The 21,511-nt window shown below is 38.9% G+C and overlaps 1 protein-coding gene across 1 annotated transcript in view; it reads left to right on the top strand.

Annotated features, from left to right (window-relative positions):
- LOC126235199 (uncharacterized) overlaps window positions 1–21,511 on the top strand; it is a 305,365-nt gene that overhangs the window by 28,878 nt on the left and 254,976 nt on the right. The window contains exon 4 of the mRNA XM_049943929.1: window positions 17,974–18,157. Within this exon, the coding sequence (XP_049799886.1) occupies window positions 17,974–18,157 (184 nt within the window). The remainder of the gene's footprint in view (window positions 1–17,973; window positions 18,158–21,511) is intronic.

Raw genomic sequence — 21,511 nt, 5'->3', positions numbered from 1 at the left:
TGTCAATTATGCTACCCACATTTGCAACTCCTCTAAGCATCCGAACTACTGTCGAATTACTGTCTCCTCTTCCCAAATGTGGTAATCCATCTCCGGCAGTGGCACCCCTGACCAGGGGTTACGATCGCAATCCGTGTCCAGTCTATCCTCTCTAAACTTCAGTTTGTTTCCCCTTCCACCTCTCCTCTGGAGCCACTCCTGTATACCTCTGTGGTGCATCCCTCGGCCACAGCTTTGCCCTGATTTATCACAAGGTCCGAAAGACTCATTCCATCCTGAGGCTCTCCGCTGCCAATTTTTCTCCATCCTTGGCGCATCCCTGGGTTCAGAAGTCATCTACGCTGAAGGGTTTATCGTTGCTGGTCGTTTAGGCTTTGCTTATACTCGTGCGGGACATACCAAACCGGTCTCCTTGTTGGATGGCTGTAGTGTTTTCAGTAGCCATCTCTTGTGCTCTTCAGCATATCTGTTTCTGCACTGGTGGGGTCCTTTCTCATCTTCTGCAACTCCTTGAGCAGTTTGCTAGCTCTTGACTGGTGCTACTCTCGCCATGCTTTGGTTGTTGCTATCAAAGATTCCCTGTATGCCCTTGAACAGTGTAGATGTTCAGCGATCTTCTTCTGGACCCTAAACCACATTGGGATTCTGGGGAATGAATTTGCTGATAGCCTGGCCAAACAGGCTACCAGTAAACAGGCTCTTGAGATCGGTATTGCAGAAACAGATCTTTGATTGGTATTATGCCATCAAGTTTTAGGTGCCTGGAATATGGAATGGCTCACTCTGACTTCACCAAATTAACTACGGGTGATAAAGGAGACTACGAATCTGTGGAGTTCCTCCGTGCAGGTATCTTGCAAGGACTCAAGCATCCTTTGCTGGCTCTGCATCAGCCATACTTGGCTGACTCATGGTCATCTCCTCTGTAGTGAGAATGCACCCACTGTCGTCTTGATGCTCTTTTGACGGTGGTCCACATTTTGCTGGACTCTCCCTAACTAACTGCCCCTGGTGTTAGGAGACGGTTTACCATTCTCTTTAACCCTTTGGCTGCTGCAGCTGCACGTCAGGCTGGTTGTGTTGAGCATGCCCATGAGGTCGCCTAATCCATTTACCTGTGCTAGTAGCAATCTCCGCGGAGAGCTGTCTATGCCTGAGCTCTTTGATCGGGTGATCTTGCCCCGTGCTTTTTATTTCTGGAGCCAGGGCAGTCGCAACAGTCTGGAGGTCTGAGAGTGATTACCGACGTTACAAATAAACACAGTATATCTGGATACTTACTCCATAGCTTTGAATCTGGGGATGAATTGCGTGACAGTCATAATGTACACTGAAACTGCTTATGCTGCTAATGTGTAACTCCTCATTAAAGGCTTTCTTTCAGTTGCAATTAGTTCTTGCAAATAATCATAAGGTGTCTGTATACATCTGAGATTTATTTGACATATTGATACTTAATTATCAGCTTTTTGTACGTAACTTATGATGGGAACGTTGAAGAATCCGTAACGATCAAACATTGACATTCATCTGTGCTAGTGCTATAATTCGCCCACAGACAATTTTCGAGGGGTGCATCTGGATGCCGTGACACACTTTTGAAGCTAATCACTATATGTGAGGCGGAAAGCGAAAAGGAACCTCTTGTCGGAAGAGTAAAATTTTCAGTACAAGCAAAAACACTCAATAATTTGTAAAATATCGATTTTCGTTTTTTTGTATATTATAACAGTTTACTTCATTCTTTACACACTTGTATTGATTTGAAACTTCTTTGAATGCAACAAGAGTCAATTATAACATTAAAAGCAATTGATGTCAGTCTTCGGAAAAGGGACCTCTTGTCGTTATGGGGAAATAACATTGGTTTGACAAGAGATCCCTTTTCTAAATATTGCAGCTGTACATGCAGCACTTCACAAAATAGCATCTCTTAAATTTTAGAAGCATTATAAGGAGCTCAGAGTAATTTCGTATAAAACAAAACAGTTTTGTGATTTCAATAATGCCAAACAACACACGTGGTCCTATTTTTGCGAATGCCTACAGATGTTGCCAATGTATAGTTCGTAGCCCTTGAAGAACAGCTGACAGCTGACGTTACAAATTTGTGTTTACAGCTTGCTCAGTTTAAAGTACGCAGTGTGTGAAGATAGAATTGCGAAAGCACTAAACGATATTGGTGTTGGTGTTGATTTATGTGATGAAGATTATGTAGTATTTCCAAGATTATTTTTCTGAAAGAATGCCAAGTAGTGACGAATCAAGTGATGAGGAACTGGAACCTCAAGGTGATAAGTCAGTTAACCTATCTGATATTTCTTTATTACAAGACATTCCGAAGTTTAATGAAGCCTTAGGTAACAACGATAATGTTATTGATAATGTTATTATTGAAACAGAACGAAATGTTAATAGTGATCAAGTTGTAGATGAGACTGATGGTGCTGAAGACTTTGACCTGTACTTAACTGATGACTGCATAAATTTAATTGACTCTTTTGATGCTGACAGAGACCATGCTCTCGTTTCAGAGTTTTAAAAGCAGGTTGCGGGTGCAAAGAAGAATGTTGCAATTACTATTCAGTTGATGAATATTTGGAAATGCGTCGTGAATGTGCTGAGATTGATCATTATGAGAACAATGTCAACACATTAGATCAAGTAATTTTGGTCAATTGCGGTGTGTAACTTCAGATTCTTCTTTGACAGCTTGTAAACATAAAGTACAAACCGAGAGGAAACAAGTAAATACTTAGTAAAAGGTCGGCATGTTTTTAAAAACACTTACATGTTTCCCAACAATATTAAAATTAGAAGACTAAAGTGCCTAACAAAAATGTATAATGATACAGGATTGATTGTCAAAACTCATGGTAATGCAGGAAAACTTCCTAAGAATGTGAATTCTTTTTCTGATTCAGAGTTTGTTGTAAGGTTTTTACACAATCACGGAGAACAACATACCATAATTTTACCAGGCAGAAGTAGCACTCAGTATATTGCAAATTTCAAACTTCTACCTTCAAGTGATAATAAAGCCAAAATTTTTGAAACTTACATGGCTTCCTTTACAAATGATATGCCCGTAAAACCAGTATCAAGTAGTGTTTTTTGTAATATTTGGAAGGAGATATGCCCAGAAGTAGTTGTCATGAAGCCCAAATCAGATCTTTGTGCATTTTGCTAAAGGCATTTCACTTCAGGAACTGCAATGGCTTCAGTGCCTGAAGAAACTAAAATGGAAACTATTGAAAAAATGAGGTCCCATCTACAACTTGTTGCAAAAGAAAGAGAGTTTTATAAGGGATCTATCAAAAAGATTAAGGAAAAGTTTGAAGATGGTGATAGAAGTTGTGTACACTACAGTTTTGACATGGCCCAGCAGGTTCACATATCCAGTAACCCGTTGCAGCCCAGACCTATTTATTTCTTGGTACCATTCAGAATAGGAATATTTGGGCTTATGTGTGAGACTGTGAACAAACAAATAAACTATCAAGTAAACTATCTACTCCCAGAAAGTGTAGGAACTACAAAGGGATCCAACATTGTTGTCAGCCTTTTCCACAACTACTTGGAAAACTAGTCATGGAGAAGACACAATGTTCATTCATGCTGACAGTTGTGTAGGTCAGAACAAGAACAAGATATCTTGCTTGGAGAATCAGTAATAACAAAAATCAGAGAATTGTTTTGTCATTCATGCAAGTAGGTCACACGAAATTTGCATGTGACTGGGCATTTGGACTTTTAAAGAAAAGATTTAGGGTCACCTATATCTCTTCCACACAAGAACTCACCGACTGCATTGAGAAATCTACACCTACAACACATGTTGAAGGATAGTAATGCTAACAAAGCACCTCACGTAACTAAATACAACCACTTCGAGTTCGTTAGCTACAAAGGTAGAGTACATTGCAAATTGGACATTGATGGAAATGAATTTGTGTACCGCATCTTCCCCAATAACGATGGACCCACTGGGTTTCCTGCTGCAGTAATTCCTCCAGGGATGACAAGACAACGAAAAGAGTACCTTTTTAAAAACATCAGGACCTATTGCAAACAGAACTACAAAGACATTGTGTCCCGAAGCAGGCTCAGAACGTGAACCAGAAACTCAAGTCAGCAACAGTGAAGATCCTGAAGAAGAACCTGACCAAACAAATATTCCAGAACCAAAGAACAGGCGAAAACACTCTTATTAAAGTGCCTTTCATCCCATATTATTATTATTATTTACGAACAGAAAATCAAGTTCTTTTTGGCAACTACAAAATATGGGATCTCAGTAATCTATTTTGGAGGATTTGTGAATTCCAATTTCTTGTGGTTCTAGTCCCATTCATTGCCCCAGAATCAAAATTTGATCCAAAAGATGCCATAACATAGTGTAAAAATATAAATATTATGCCAAAAAATAAGCACAGTGCTTGCTATATTTTTCTCAACAAGGGGCCAATTTATTTGGTTTCAAATGTATTTACACTCTGATGTGATGTAGGTCTGAGGGAGTAATCCACTTATTGTGAAGTGGTAATTTAAAAAACTCCAAACCACTTGACAAAGGACATTTTAAGTGTAATATATATGCAGAATTTGTTTCTTAAATGTGTAAAGTTAAGCAATGATAATAAAGTGAAACTTTAAAAGCCCATATCTCAAAACACCTCTTTTATGTCATAAATATTCAAACTGCCATAACTCCCTGAAATTTAGAGATAGAAATAAATATTTTTTTTACAGGTTGTTCAGAATTGAATGCTGAATGTAAAAACTACAAAAACTCAAATTCCTAAATTTTCGACAAGAGGTCCCTTTTCGCTTTCTGCCTCACATATTTTGTTCTCTTTAACCCAACAAATTGTCCACAGGGAAACTTCAAAACCAAAAAGTCATCATTTTTGAATTCTTTTTTTATGGGACACGATTGTTATTACACAGTAGAAATAAACGATGATACATAACTACCGTTTAAGAATTTGATATAGAAAACTAAAGTTTCTACACTACCTAATTAAATGTAACTTTTAATTCCCAATGATCTTTTGTGCAACTGACCATCATCTAATGAAGTATGTATGTATGTATGTATGTATGTATGTACGTGTGTGTCTCATATATATTAGTTTTAGTCTGCACATACGGCCTTCATTGGACCACTCTAGCCAACTTTATACAAAGAAGTTTTCAGTTTCCTGTCAGACAAATACTTCTTCATTCTCTCAGATATCATCCTTTCTTCATCGGAAATCAGCCTTCCTATTGTCTGTTTGTTGATTCTCGTTTGTAGCCTGGTTTGTTTGTCTGTGAGTTTCCTGATTTTGTCAGTTTTGTCTCTTAGGTCTTCCAATGTAATCTGTAGCTCATCCATATCTTCCTTGATTTCTGTAATATATATATTGATTTCTGTAAAAAATATATGTATATGAGAGAGAGAGAGAGAGAGAGAGAGAGAGAGAGAGAGAGAGAGAGAGAGACTGCTGTGCATTAGTCTCACTGAAACTAAAACTGGTGTAACCAATGTGGATAATTTCTTTTTTGTTGCGTTTGTTATTGTTAAGACCAGGTTTGTATGAAAGATAAGTTTGTAAAAGCTGCCTAGAACATTGGAAAATTTGAAAATTCTGAAAGAGCTTTTTCTATGGGATTTTAAGGAATTTCGTTATTCATTATTGAAACGATCGATATCAATAATTCTTTTTTTTTTTTTTTTTTTTTTTTTTTTTTTTTTTTTTTTTTTTTTTCCATTATGGTCTTGCACTTGAAGCATCCAGTCTATGTTTGTCAGCACAGAAATTCGTCTGGATAGGCTCTTCAAGCTCAGAAATTGTGTGTTTTTATTTATTATGCTCGGTTATATTGCCCGTCCTTCTTTTTCATCCGGGCTTTGGATCAGCGATGGTGAAGTTAAAAATATTTTATTTTATATTTGTACTTCTCATTTTTTTGTTTTTAAATTTTTAAATAATTTTTTTTCAGAAGTAAGGGCATAATTTCATCTTCCAGATGTAACAACTTAGCTAAAAGTTCTCCTTTGCGTGGTATGTTTTGAAACATGGTATGTTGCATGCTTTGCATTCATATTTCATTTTATAATTTCTCGTTGCACATTCTGTTTCGAGTAGGCTGCGCATCTAAACCATAGTCCACGTTTCTTGGACTGGTCACTAGGAATGATATTTGGAAAGTGTCTTCCAGTAAAGTGCAGAGGATTCTCGTCATCAGAGCGTATTCCTTTCCTATCTCTTCTCTTCTGTTCTGTAGCAAATTTTTCCACAAGTTCTTGTCCCGTCACCGGTCTGTGAACAGTATGAGCATCCAAAACACAAAGGTCCACAACACGAGAAAAACCTTTTTGTACCATTTAACAGATCTACACACAGATCCAACTGAGCTTAATTGTTTGTCAGAGTGGCCTAGTGCACCCATACTTGCACTGTACTTGACAACACATTGCAACTTCTTCACTTTCTTGCTATTCTTCCTGTTTGGGGGGGGGGGGGGAGATTAAATTGACAGTAAATTGTGTTTTACATTTTACGTGTAATGTAGATGCTATTATTCATGCTGTCACTGAACTTCGAACAAATAAATGATATGTAACTGTTCTTTGTAGTTTATGGTTACATGATGTAATTAACTATTATATGTAGTGGTGAATACATTTTATTTTTGCACAACATATTATCCCACCCCCACTGAACCTGCAGAACTTGACTTACATCCTTCGTTTCAGTTGTTGGAATTAAACATAGCCAGAGGACTTGATTTTGTGCCATTGCCTTCATCTCTCTACATTTTCTTTTTACTTCCATTGCTTCATCTCCAATGTTCTCCATCATGTTACCCTCTGTCTTTCTGTTCTGAGATGGCCCTGATGATTCCAGTTCAGGGCTTCTCTCTACTGCTGTCTGATTTCTGTGCAGCATTTGTCAAACCCAATTCCATTTTCTTTCATTTATTCGTACATCCATAGGCTTCTGTTTTGTGTGGTTCCACAGCTCTTCATTAAATATTGTAATGGTTCTAAATACCCTCAGAATTCTTCATAAGTAAGCACCAGTGTTGTGAAAGTCTGTATTTTCTTGGTGATTAATTTTCTTACCTTCCATGTTTCACACCAGTGTGGCAACATTGCTGCTGAATATTCAGAATTTTGTTCACAGGGAAATCTGACTATTTTCCAGATAGAATGGAGTTGGATGAAGGCTGCATTTGCTGTTTTGATCCTGGTACTGAAATCCCCTCGGCTCCTTCAGTTTTAGTCGCAATACTTCTGATATACATGAAGGCTTCAGCATTCTCTATGTTCCTTCCATTTATTTTGAACTTCCTATACTATAGATAGACTCATTTAGCTGCACAGATTTGGTCTTTCCTACATTTATAGTCAATCCAAACACTTCTACATGTTCCTGCAGATCTTTCAGTTTGTCATTTGTGTGCCTGAAGTTTTGGAGAGGAGACATATGTCATCAGCAGAAATCACGTGCACTAATTGGTATTTGTTGCTCCAGAGTATTCCCCTTCTTGTGTCTTTCTCATCACGTCATCCATCTCAATTAAGATAGACGGAGAGAGAACACATCCTAGTTTTACCCCTGACCTTTGTGTTAATAGATGATGTCAGTTTCCTGTGTTGTATTAATTTGTAGGAGTCTCAATTATACATTTCCTGCATTATTTTGATGTCCTTATCAGGTATAGCATAATTTGATGTGGTTTTCCCACACACTTGTTCTTGACATTAAATCAAATTCCTTTTCAAAGTCTGTGGACATCAGATACTGACTAGTCATATATTCCGTACACTGCTTGAGAATGATTCACAGTGTATTAATCTTATGTACACAGGATCAGTTCCTGCGAAAGCCAGCTTGTTCCTTTCGCAGATGGATTTCAAGGTAGTCAATTCTATTTAGGATAATTCATAACAGCACTTCATTGGAGATGGATAACAATATGACTTCTCTCCAAGTATTGCAGTTTGTCAGGTCTCTCTTTGGAAGTTTTACTAAGATGCTTGTCTTCCATCCTTCTGGCATTTCTTCCCTGCTCCATGTTGTCTTGAATGGAGGGTACACCAAATGTACTGTCATTGATAGATTTTCTTTCAGCTGTTCTGGTGGAGTTTTGTTTGGCCCCAGGGCCTTACTATGTTTTGTTTGCCCGAAGACGATTCTGGTCTCCTCCCTGCTAGGTGCAGCACTCTTAATTCATTCACACATCTCTTATTCATTCCTATTCTCATCTTCGACTATTTTCATGCTCTTTGACTGACTGTTATTCTTCCTCTACCTGTATCTTTCAATGAGATTTGTGAACACTTGATTATTGAACACATCTGTACAGTTAGTCAAAATTTTTAGAAATAACACCCTCCTGTATAAATACACTTCTGGATGCTGTTTTAACACCTCTGAAACATCATCTCATGGATGTCCTGTAGAGCTGATGTAACACCAGTCTGGAAGTTTTTGTTCTTGTCCCAGTGTTTCCTTTCAGTCTGCTGTGTTCACAGCTTTCCCTGTAGGTACAAATTCATGGTGGACAATGCCTCTGACTTCAAAGAAGACAATGAGTACATTTTTGATCCTGCACTTGCTCATGTACATCTTCTTAGTGGGTTTACACTTGGCTGTGCCACTTTGCACTCCAATTTTTCTCTGGGTTGCACACAGAATTCAAAATTCCTGTGCTGGATTCAAAAAATTAGAATCTTTTTCACACATTTTCAAGAGTTCTTGTCACCGGAAACGTTCATGTCCTTTTGTTCATTGTCAACGCTTTTGGGACATGTTTGGCACATACCTTTTTCATGTTCAACACTTTGGTTGCAATGCGATAAATAGCAATCTCATATTTAGAGTTTTTGCAATCAATCGAATGCTCAAATAATCACTTAAAAGTGTCATTTCTTTGTCGATTTGGGACGTTGATGGATGCTCAATGCAAAGGTGACCTCACTTTAGCTCTCCTTCAAAGACTTGTACCATTGGAGGACTTCTGATTTGGACACGTAATCATGCCCAGAGGCTTGCTGAATTAATGGAAACTTTTCCATGGTTTGACACATAATTTAATAGTGTCGTGTTGCTGTACAGAACAAGCCATTATGCCATGATACATAACCACAAAACTGTATTCGTGGGAACTCGTGTCCCAATTCACCAGCTGCTCGGAGGTGGCTAGATACATTTTGAAACTAACACCTTCCCTCCAACTAGCTGATTATGTTGTAACATACTGCAATGTACTGTCGCTTCAGGAGAAAATTGGTCGCATTGTGTACTTATCAAACTCACCTTCTATTTAGCACCTCTTCAAAATATTCGTGACATTGTTCGGTTTCATTTGCGAGCAAGGTTTCTGCCTGTTGGAGCAAGGTTTCTGCCTGTTGAAATAGAATGCTACAATGGATACTGGACTGGTTGTTACTCATCTGTATGTAGCTGGCCTTCAGTGAGGAGGAGATGGCTGAAAGTGAGACCCTTAGATAATACAGAAAATTGATGAGGGGGAAGTGCTTGAGACAGGAGGTTGGGAACACTTTGCTGTTGTGACTGGTTCTTGTGGTTATGTATTATTATTGGCCTGGGAAGCAATGCTGAAGGCTGTGGGATATTATGGAGCTTGGCCAAGCTTGGTTTGTAGGAGAGGGGTGGTGGCTGATGGTGTGGCCGTTTTTGGGAGCTTCAGAAAGACAGGAAGGGAAATGTCGCTGTTGAGGTGGTTTGAGAGATGGTAGGATAGCTTTTTGATATGAAGTCTGGCATGATGTTGCAGTATGAAGTTGGCTTGGCAGATGCTATCATCCAATGAAACAAGTGAGGCAGATAACTGCAGAATTTTGTAGGAGGAGAGAAGTCTGGTGGAGTGGAAACTGCTAGATGAGGCATATAGGTCACAGATTAGCTGGATAAGTGTAAGAGAGTGCTGTATTTTAAACTGCAAGAGAACCTGGTGTATAGTAGGATTATATTAAGAAATAGCAACTTTCAATGTTAGGCCTTTGGGAGTAACTCCAAGGGACAAGCAGGTTTCAAGAAACAATGTGGGACCTTAGTTTTGATAGTGCAAAAGCATGTTCTTGAAAAGAATGAATGTAATATGTGATGGGACTCATCATGGCAAGAGAGGATGGTTTGGAGTGTTAGAAATGGAGATGATGGCAAAAATGAGAAGCAGAAGGTGGAAAACGATAGAAAAATGGAGAAGAGCAAGGAGGAAAAAATCGGAAAACTCAGAAAATTGGTACGAAAATTGTGAGAACAGACAGTGGTTAACAAGAGGTAATGAGTAGGCGAGAATTTGTTGTCAGAATTTCTATATGATAAGAAAAAATGATTGGAAAAGAAAAAAAAATCAGTAGGGGAAGAGATGAAATGAGAGAGAATTTTTAAAAATGGGCAAAACAGAAAGAGAAAGTTTATCAGTTAGGATGAAGGGCATAGGCAGAGGGTATAAACTGGCAACGCACAAAATCTTGTTGCAGAGCATGCTCCACAACGTCTCCGTCTTGACTTCGGTGTTGGTTTCACTATACGCACCATCTGGATTCTTCCCCCAGACACCAGTTTCTCAGAACTCTGTGGGTGGTATCAAGAATTTACATTAATTTTTTGTGTCTCAGTATTTCTTCACAGTAACTACTCCTTTCTTCACTCTGTTTTAGTTTCTACATCTTTCATTTTCTGACCTGTCTATTTTTCAGGCTAAAACCAATAGTCAAGATTGCAATAATATTTGTTTATTTACCAGTTTTGGTTTATGTGATCATAAGGCCGTTGCAGCATTCCTGATCAAAACGAAAATTTCTTTTCCGACACTGACAATGTTGAGTGTTTATGGAAAAAGTACAAGGCAATCGTGAAATGCGTTTTAGACAGGTACGTGCCGAGTAAAACTGTGAGGGACGGGAAAAACCCACCGTGGTTCAACAACAAAATTAGGAAACTACTGCGAAAGCATAGAGAGCTTCACTGCAAGTTTAAAAGCAGCCAAAACCACTCAGACAAACAGAAGCTAAACTATGTCAAAGTTAGCATAAGGAGGGCTATGCGTGAAGCGTTCAGTGAATTCGAAAGTAAAATTCTATGCATCGACTTAACAGAAAATCCTAGGAAGTTCTGGTCTTACGTTAAATCAGTAAGTGGATCGGAACAGCATATCCAGACACTCTGGGATGATGATGGCATTGAAACAGAGGATGACACGTGTAAAGCTGAAATACTAAACACCTTTTTCTAAAGCTGTTTCACAGCGGAAGACCGCACTGCAGTTCCTTCTCTAAGTCACTGCACGAACGAAAAAATGGCTGATATCGAAATAAGTGTCCAAGGAATAGAAAAGCAACTGAAATCACTCAACAGAGGAAAGTCCACTGGACCTGACGGGATACCAATTCGATTCTACACAGAGTACGCGAAAGAACTTGCCCCTTCTAACAGCCGTGTACCGCAAGAACGGAAGGTTTCAAATGATTGGAAAAGAGCACAGGTAGTCCCAGTTTTCAAGAAGGGTCGTCGAGCAGATGCGCAAAACTATAGGCCTATATCTCTGACGTCGATCTGTTGTAGAATTTTAGAACATGTTTTTTGATCGAGTATCATGTCATTTCTGGAAGCCCAGAATCTACTCTGTAGGAATCAACATGGATTCCGGAAACAGCGATCGTGTGAGACCCAACTCACTTTATTTGTTGATGAGACCCAGAAAATATTAGATACAGGCTCCCAGGTAGATGCCGTTTTCCTTGACTTCTGGAAGGCGTTCGATACAGTTCCGCACTGTCGCCTGATAAACAAAGTAAGAGCCTACGGAATATCGACCAACTGTGTGGCTGGATTGAAGAGTTTTTAGCAAACAGAACACAGCATGTTGTTCTCAATGGGGAGACATCTACAGACGTTAAAGTAACCTCTGGCATGCCACAGGGGAGTGTTATGGGACCATTGCTTTTCACAATATATATAAATGTCGGAAGTACCATGCGGCTTTTCGTGGATGATGCTGTACTATACAGAGAAGTTGCAACATTAGAAAATTGCAGCGAAATGCTGCTGCGGAGCAGATAGGCACTTGGTGCAGGGAGTGGCAACTGACCCTTAACATAGACAAATGTAATGTATTGCGAATACATAGAAAGAAGGTCCCTTTAGTGTATGATTATATGATAGCGGAACAAACACCGGTAGCAGTTACTTCTGTAAAATATCTGTGAGTATGCGTACGGAATGATTTGAAGTGGAATAATCATATAAAATTAATTGTTGGTAAGGCGGGTGCCAGGTTGAGATTCATTGGGAGAGTCCATATCAAATGTAGTCCATCAATAAAGGAGGTGGTTTACAAAACACTCGTTTGACCTATACTTGAGTATTGCTCATCAGTGTGGGATCCGTACCAGGTCAGGTTGACAAAGGAGATAGAGAAGATCCAAAGAAGAGTGGCGCATTTCGTCACAGGGTTATTTGGTAAGCGTGATAGCATTACGGAGATCTTTAGCAAACTCAAGTGGCAGACTCTGCAAGAGAGGCACTCTGCATCGCGGTGTAGCTTGCCGTCCAGGTTTCGAGAGGGTGAGTTTCTGGATGAGATATCGAATATATTTCTTCCTCCTACCTATACTTCCCAAGGAGATCACGAATGTAAAATTAGAGAGATTCGAGTGTGCACAGAGGCTTTCCGGCAATCATTCTCCCCGCAAACCATACACAACTGGAACAGGAAAGGGAGGTAATGACAGTGGCACGTAAAGTGCCCTCCGCCACATGCCGTTGGGTGGCTTGCGGAATATAAATGTAGATGTAGATGTTACGTTAAAGCTGTCATCGAAGTTTTGGCCCCCTATGGCTGGTGCTGGTGGCTCTTCAGTTTTCTCGTGTTACCACGATTGTACACAGTGTAAGATCGTGGAATGCGTGCTTGTCCAAAGGAACTTTGCGTTGTAATCAGAATAACACAGGCACTGAAATATCGTAAATTTGTTGCTGTTCCTTGCCACATAACCTTCAGCTGTGTCCATGTGAGTTCAATAGAAGTGAACTGGCTGTGGCATGGTGGCAGTCTGAGGTTGCTATGGCCATATTTTTTGCCAGCTCTTCTACAATATACAGAAGTAAAGGTGGTTCATTCTGAGTAACAAGTTCCAGTAGTTCATCCATTCTTCATTTGTCTTTTACTCATTTGAGCCAGTTGGTAATTCGTTGTTTTCTGGAAGCTACTGTAGGCACCTTATCAAGGATAATCAAATGACAAGAGGCATGACCCATTACTGTCACTGAGGGCTCGCTAAAGTTTTACAAAAACGAGTTATTAAACCACCTCTGAAATTTGTGTGTGTTCATTTCTTCATAGTAATCAGCAGTTTTCTTCACTTTAAACAATAACATACAGTTTTCCATGAATGCTGCTGATGTACCTGCATGGAGAGGAATCAGTCTGCTACCTTTTCAAGTGTATTGTATGTGTCAGTTAATGAATCGTGTTTCCAGCTTGTGCTCATTGAATGGCCTGCATTTACGTGTGTTTTGCTGAGCCAAATAGTATTTCCAAAGATTCTTTTGATATTGTCCTTAAACATCACCACCATTATGCCATGTGCCTCTCTTTTCTTGGAGTCCTTAGACAAGATGGTCCAGCTTCACTTTCTTCTACTCTGTACTTTTCATTCCCTGTTATCACAACAGTGGTTTCATGAATTTTTATTGTGCCAGTAGTTTTGCTTATCACTTCATGAGAGCAAGCAATGGCCTACAATTGTCTTTCTTGCATTAGAAGTATTCCATAACATTATGGCAGTACTCATGAGCCTCCCCTCTCGGTACAGTACCTTGATAATGCAAAGACATGTCTCGCCTGTGCAGGTATCAGTTCAGGCGAACCTGTGGGTGCAGTGGGGTTGGGGGTTTGAGGTATTTTGTACTTACGGGCACTCATCCCAACAAGCTCGTACTGCAAAAACCATTCACGTAACCACAGCCTTATCTCTGTGGCCATAAGTGTCTGCATCCAATTTACTGTTAAACAAAATGCTGCTGTTCATCCATTTTCAGAATTAGTCTACCAGACTATTTACACTGAAAGTTTAGACTCTGTTATGCAGCTAATCTAATTTAGCATCATAAATACCTCGTATTAAATTCCTACTAACAATACTTACCTGCTTCCTGATGACTTCGTACCTACAGTCGTAAGATGATCTCTGACAGCTCACAGCATTGTTGCCAGCTTTCATCGGTTAAGCACAGATTGCTGCAGTCGAAACTGTAGCAGTCTGTATAGCCATACAACACTCAGGTGTCACCATAGAGACGTTTACAGAATCATGTTACGTGACTGGTTGAGATAGGCTTACGAAGCTGCCTCACCCTGCCCACTGTAACTGTCAGTGGTAAACTAACGCTGACTCAGCTGTAGGGAACCCTTCTAAGTTGTTCATGTTACTTTGAAATTAACCGTATTTTTGTTTGATATCAACAAGTGCTGCAGAATGATTCACAAACTCCATTTCTGTATACTTTTAGCTGAGACAAATCTCAATTGCATTTTAATACATCATTCAGCAGTCAGGAGTAATTGTTTATACGAATTCTCAGCTTTTTAAAATAATTTTGTGCGTGCAGAAATAAAGTAACAAAACACACAGCTTGTGAAATTAATAAAAGAAGTAACACTAACTAAAATGAGCGCCCTTAATTTTATGACTACATTACTGCGAGAACAGTTTTTAGAAAAAAAAATTATGAATAAGCTTTAAAAAAAAGGTTGAACGTGTATTTGAACTCAGTCTTTTCGTTACCATCCAGAGCTTTATCCTTACGCTAATGTGTTGCACAAAGAATTTCATTTTGTTTAATCTTGTCGTGGTACAATGTAATTGTAATGGCGACGTAGATTGTGGATGTGACTGACCTGATAAATTGCATAATAAATAGAAATACAAAAAACCCAAATGATTTCGGTGCAACACACAGGGACAGCTTTGACTGTGGTGCACAGTAACTATATAACTTATGTTAACTTCGCATTACAGTGAGACATGGCTCTCCTTCCACCCTTAAAAACAATTTCGATGCAATGAGTGCATTTTGTGTACAGTAACATATGACCTAATACCCGCTGAATGTACAGTATCAAGTGACTTCATTTTCCACTACAATCTCTCTAAATTATTGACTGTAGGTATCTTAATTTCAAAACATCATAACTGTTACTGCTGAAGGCAAGTTATGATTTGAGACTGTAAGATGCAAAGCAATTGAAGTTTTTAACCAAATAGATTATTCATGATCACTTGATACAGATTGAGAATCTGACATTGTTGTTTTCAGCAGAATTTAATTTTGTTAATCTGAATGTCAAGCATTTTCCTTCAGATATCCTTTCTTACTGAAGACAGGTTAGAAGTTTAGAGAATATACGTAAGGTAATCTGAAACTTTCGTAGTATGCAGTTGTGATTAAAAATCTTATATCTGTGTATATTAAAAGTAATAGTAGAAGTGTAAAGACACAGAAGTGCAATTTCACACAACTTTTCAGTAAAATAATTTGGTAAGATCTGAAACTGAAAGTTCATAATAAAAGCTATGGGTTGTTAGAAGGTGGGAGAGAAAACTGTACACATTGAAGCCAGAAACTAAGGTAAAGCTGGCAAGACTATCTGTCAGTGTAAATGGAATGTATAAGTTCACTTCATAAATTTCCAGTAATTAAGGATATTCTATTTTCACACTGAAATGTCGACCACTCCTCCTCCCCCTCCCCCTCCTCCAAACCAAACCATTATTTATGAAAACATTTTTACTTCTTTGCAGCTGTGACCCGTTTTCACCATTGAAATGTACTGAAATGAGTATTCTTTCACAACAGGATGCAACGCACCTTTAGTTTTTTGGATGTATGAACCATACCACATTACTTCTGCATATGGTTCACACTGCTTGATTCCCTTCATTCTTTCTCCTCCTGTTCTTTTCTTTTTCTTCCATTCGAGTACCATCCTCTTGCCTTAGTGTTAGTTCTGCTTTGTGTTTGATCACAGACAATGTGGTTAATTGCTGGGATTTACTATCTATTTGTACCCATGATTTTACTGCACTGCATTACTGGTGTAGTAGTTGTAATTTTCTAAATTATTGCCATAGGTCTGAAATTCTGTTAGAAAAATACATTCTTACAGATTTAGATATTTAAAAAACTTTGTTATTTTAGGGACTTTATTTGATGTTTAATTCCCTTAAGCAAAGGAAAGTCTTTGATAGGTAGTATGAAGGTGGAATTTGAGAAATTTTCTGGAAATAAATTTGCACTGTATAATTATACACATGAGTATTGCATTAATTAACATCTAAGTTGTGTTAGGTCTTACTTGATGAACGCAGTGGTCAGCATTGTGTGCTATCTTATTGAGTACATATATATATATATATATATATATATATATATATATCTAAAAACAAAGATGATGTGACTTACCAAACGAAAGTGCTGGCAGGTCGATACACACACAAACAAACACAAACATACACACGAAATTCTAGCTTTCGCAACCAATGGTTGCTTCGTCAGGAAAGAGGGAAGGAGAGGGAAAGATGAAAGGATGTGGGTTTTAAGGGAGAGGGTAAGGAGTCATTCCAATCCCGGGAGGGGAAAGACTTACTTTGGGGGAAAAAAGGACAGGTATACACTCGCGCGCACACACACACATCCATCCGCACATACACAGACACAAGCAAACATTTGTAAAGGCAAAGAGTACATATATATTCATTCTTAATTTATGTTTCCTGTTTTGTGTTGTAGAACTGCTTGTATGCTTGAATAAACTGTCTCCTCCTTCCCCCCTCCCCTTCCCCCCTCCCCCTCCCTTCCCCTTCCACCCTCCCCCTCCCCTTCACCACTTCCCCCTCCCCTTCCCCCTCCCCTTCACCACTTCCCCCTCCCCTTCCCCCTCCCCTTCACCACTTCCCCCTCCCCTTCCCCCTCCCCTTCACCACTTCCCCCTCCCCTTCCCCCTCCCCTTCACCACTTCCCCTTCCCCCCTCCCCCTACCCCCTTCCCCCTCCCCTTCCCCCCTTCCCCCTCCCCTTCCCCCCTTCCCCCTCCCCTTCCCCCCTTCCCCCTCCCCTTCCCCCCTTTCCCCTCCCCTTCCCCTCCTCTTCCCCTCCTCCCCTTCCCCCCCTCCTTTCTTCCTGGCCAAAAGCCTGTTTCCTTTAGTACCTCCTTAGTCTGTCATGAGGTTGTCATTCTACCTTCCTTGTATATCCCATATTTCTTCTACCGGCTGGTGATTTGTGATTTTCACAATCTTCCGTTCATCCATCCTGTCTATATGTTCGTTCTAGTCATACTTTCTATTACGTGCCAACCTGAAATCCTTTTGTAATGCTTTCACTTCTCTATCCCTCACTGTCTTGTCCAAAATTGTCTTTCCAGCAGTCCTCCACAGAATTTTTATTTCTGTTGTTTCCAAAAGTCTTCTTGTCTCATCTGTATATGTCATAATTGGTTTCACTTTTGATTTGTGTATTCTTGCTTTTGCATCTGTTCCTATGTGTTTGTTTTTCCAAATTGTATCATTTAAACATCCCACTACTTCTCGTTTGCTTTTGTTACTTGTTCTCTAACCTTCTTTTCGACATTTCCAATGCTGCAAAATTCATTGTCAAGAAATTTAAATGTCTTAAACTGTTGAATAGTTTTTCCATCTGATTCCGGTTTGCATCTAATTGGTTCCACAGATATGGTCATAATTTTTTAAGTGGATATGGCCGAATTTAGATTTTTGGCTGTCACATTAAATATATGAAAGTATGTAAAGGTTTCTGCAGGTTATCTTCACTGTTTGCTAGCAAAACTGCATCATCAGCATAACAAATGATTTTGTTTTGTTTGCTGCAATACAGTGATTCCATGAAATGTTGTTTCTAATTATCTGTTTGATTGTTATTCATTGTAGGAAGAAAGTGGCGTCAACGCATGGCAATCACAATGTTTATGTTACTGATTTGACAACTGGAAAGAATATAAACACACTATCTGGACATCCAAGAACTCCTTGGTGTATTGCATTTCATCCTTCATCAAATCAGATTTTAGCAACTGGCTGTCTTGGTGGTCAGGTTAGAGTTTGGGACCTTCATGTAAGTACAGTTGTTTTTTTTGTGTCTAGTGTTGGGTATCTTTCCTAAGTTTTGCATTGTATTTTCATTCAAAAAATGGTGTTATGAGACTAATGTACTGTTTTGTGTGAGTGAACTGTAAATTTTCACCTTTTCAGAGAACATTGTACGTATTGTGGAAATACGATGCGTGATTTGTGTTATCAAACCTTAATAAGATTTTATCTAGAATCTGTATATATCACCCTTTTGGCTGAGCTGTTTGTGCAGCAGCCAATCTAATTCATTGCAATGATTCCATCAGTATGAATATTGAGGAATCCGTACTGAATGTGTAAACATTAATACTTCTGGATGTGACTAATTGTCAGAAGATTGGATAAAAATAAAAAGAAAAGATCTGGAAGATGGCGAAATGTGGAAATTCCAGATTTTTTGATTGGGAAGTAAAGAAAAAAAGGATAATTAGGATTATCAGATCATAAGAATTATGCACTTGTCCAGGGAGTACTAGGTAATAGACATCCACCAGAAATATGAATAGTGGGATGAGAAAGTGTTTGGCAGAATACACAGTTCAGTGAGTAAGGAAATTGACCTGATTAGTGGGTATCTGTATGTGCAAATGAAATTCCTGAGAAGTGTATGTTAGGGAATAACTGGGGGGGGGGGCAAGGAGAGAGTGAGAAACGAATATGTTAGGCATGAAATTGGATTGGAAAAAGCTGGATGAGAGAATTGAGAACAGGTTAAAATGGTTTGGACATGTAAGGAGAATGGAAGATGTAAGAATACCAAAACAAATAATGGAGGCTAAGTGTGAGGGCAGTAGAGAGACTACCGCAAGATGGAACACACACACCTAATTTTCCTTTTAATGGGGAAACCTTAAAAGAGAAAATTCAGATTCACTTAGAACTTCTGACCCCACTGCTGCTCCTGTTACAGTAATCTCATATCTCGTAGCACTTCATGTTTGCTCAACAGTCTCAGAACTCACTTTTATGTCACTACCTGATGATGACATTGCAGTTCTCCAGCAGTGGAAGGGAAAGAGATCAGTTTGAAACATGTCTGAATGTGTACCCAAAGTGCTTTTTCCCACGAAGTAAGGTGTTAGTAACGGATTCTGGCTGTATAAGTAGTGCTCACGACATGCACATTTACTATGGCCAAATGTGTAAGAACAGAAGAAGACATTTTAAATATCATAAGTGAGACTTGCCTAATGAAGTTGATGGTGAGCTGCTGGAGCTCTCATCTGAGAAAGAATACCCAAAACCTGTAGTTTCAGATTATGCTTCAGAATACAATGTAACACCACATGATGATTTACTGAATAATGATAAAGTATGAATATTTATAAGTTTATTTTTTAATTATTTACCTATGTACTGCATATATCTATTTTTCAATTGCAACAATTATGTTTTTACACAGCTGCAACCTTACTTGAATATGGGAAGAAATGTCACAAGTGACATTTTTTTTCACCTCCTTGGCTCTCGCTGAAACAAGGAAAGCAAATGAGCCAGATATTATGGGCACCATAAATCGATACTGCGGGGAAATACCAGTCTCCATCAAGAACACAAAAGAAGAATGATAATACATTGACTTTTTATCGGGGAAATAGCAGCAGTAATTTCCATATTCTCAGCACTATGCATCCTTACTTGAAAACTGAGGCTGGTCTAAAAGAAGTAGCCAGATACATTTACATTTTTAAGTGCTCTTAATATGGAGTGGATATGCTTAACCAAATGGCTCACAGATACCCAGTTGAAGCACCTTCCAGATGTTGGTCTGTCCATACTTTTTACAACATGCTAAACTTGCCTGCGATAAATAAGTGGGTACTGTACAGTGCTCAAAATGAGAAATGTTGAAACACAGGGATTTCATACTGCAGCTGTGGGAGGAGCTTGCTGTGAAGTACAAAGCAACCAGGAAGACATGTACCTGTGTCATTCATTAAGATATTCCTAAGAGGCAAGAAAACTGAGCACATTGTCTTGTAAAGTCAGACTGCACCGGAAAGAAATATTTGGAAAGCATCATATGTGTAAGAAAACTGTCTACAGTAAATGCGCATTGAAAGACGTATTATTTGTGCATATTACACATGTAAGTTTTCTTAATAATAATGGATAATTTGAGAAAAGCTACCTTATTTTATAATAAAATATCAAACTCTTCAAAGAATTGTTTCATGAGTAACCACAATAACCAACGGCCACAGGTGATGCTAAAAGGGAAAGATACCTGGGTCATCAGTGACCCAGCTGTGGTAAGAAGAATGGTGAAAAGACAGAGGAAAATGGAGAAGTACCACAAGTATCCCAATCCAACCTCATGCTAGATAAAGGGAAAGTGAAGACAAGAATTATGAGTGTGTATGTAGCAGTAGTTAAGATTTTAGGTATTTCATTTTACAGTTAGTAGTGTATTCTTCTTATCGTACCCCTGATTGTGGTCAAGAGGGTTTTGAGCAAAAGTTGATTCCTGTTGACCTGCCATCTGTTAACAGTAAGAACAGTTCACAAATAAACTGGAAACCTGTAATGAGCTTATATTTAATTTGAATACATAATTTGTATACTACACAAATCACAAAAAAATCTGATTTGTTAAACGAAGCAAGGAAATACATGTGCTCAATGAAGAATTGCATGAAATATGGTGTATAAAATTTGGAGGGAGACCTACATAGGTAGGTTAGGGTTTAATGTACTGTGGGCATCAAGGTTGGGAAAGCGTAGACTGCAGAATTGGCTAAGGTTCTGATAAGGGAATTGTTTTTGCAACTGGCTGAAGTGATTTAGGAAGACAATAGATAACCTAAATCTGTACGGACACATGAGGATTAGAGGATTCGACTCTGTTACTCCCAAATGAGCCCAGTGCTTTAATCATTGCTCTTTCACATGCCATCTAGAGGATTATGGATTGCTGACGATCAAGTGACATGTCACATGTGACCCCACACTGAATTTTGTGATTTAGTAACATTCATGAAAATCTGCCTAAAGACACAGAGGAAGCTACTTGAAGTTTAGTAGTTTGATCAGATGAATTGTGTGTAGAGGTTGCCGAAAGCTTTAACATTTAATTAATAATAAATAATGGAAGAAGTAAAGGTAACATCTTACTATATATTATTCTGATAAAAATTACTTTGTGGTTGACAGATGGCACTGGTAGGGAGTGGAGTTGCTGGCTCATACACAAGCAGCCACATGCTCATGTGATTGATAGTTGCATATGCACCAAAACAGAAACAAATGGTTTACTTATGGACTGTTGCCAACATTTTTGTAGGTGGTTGGGAGGACAGTGGTGGAGGCCACTGCTGTGGTAGTGATGGTGATGCCC

This window comes from Schistocerca nitens, chromosome 2 (genome assembly GCF_023898315.1).
Source record: "Schistocerca nitens isolate TAMUIC-IGC-003100 chromosome 2, iqSchNite1.1, whole genome shotgun sequence".
Classification (NCBI taxonomy): Eukaryota; Metazoa; Arthropoda; class Insecta; order Orthoptera; family Acrididae; genus Schistocerca; species Schistocerca nitens.
The sequence above is the reverse complement of the archived record's forward strand: the minus strand, read 5'-3'. Positions and strand labels throughout refer to the sequence as shown.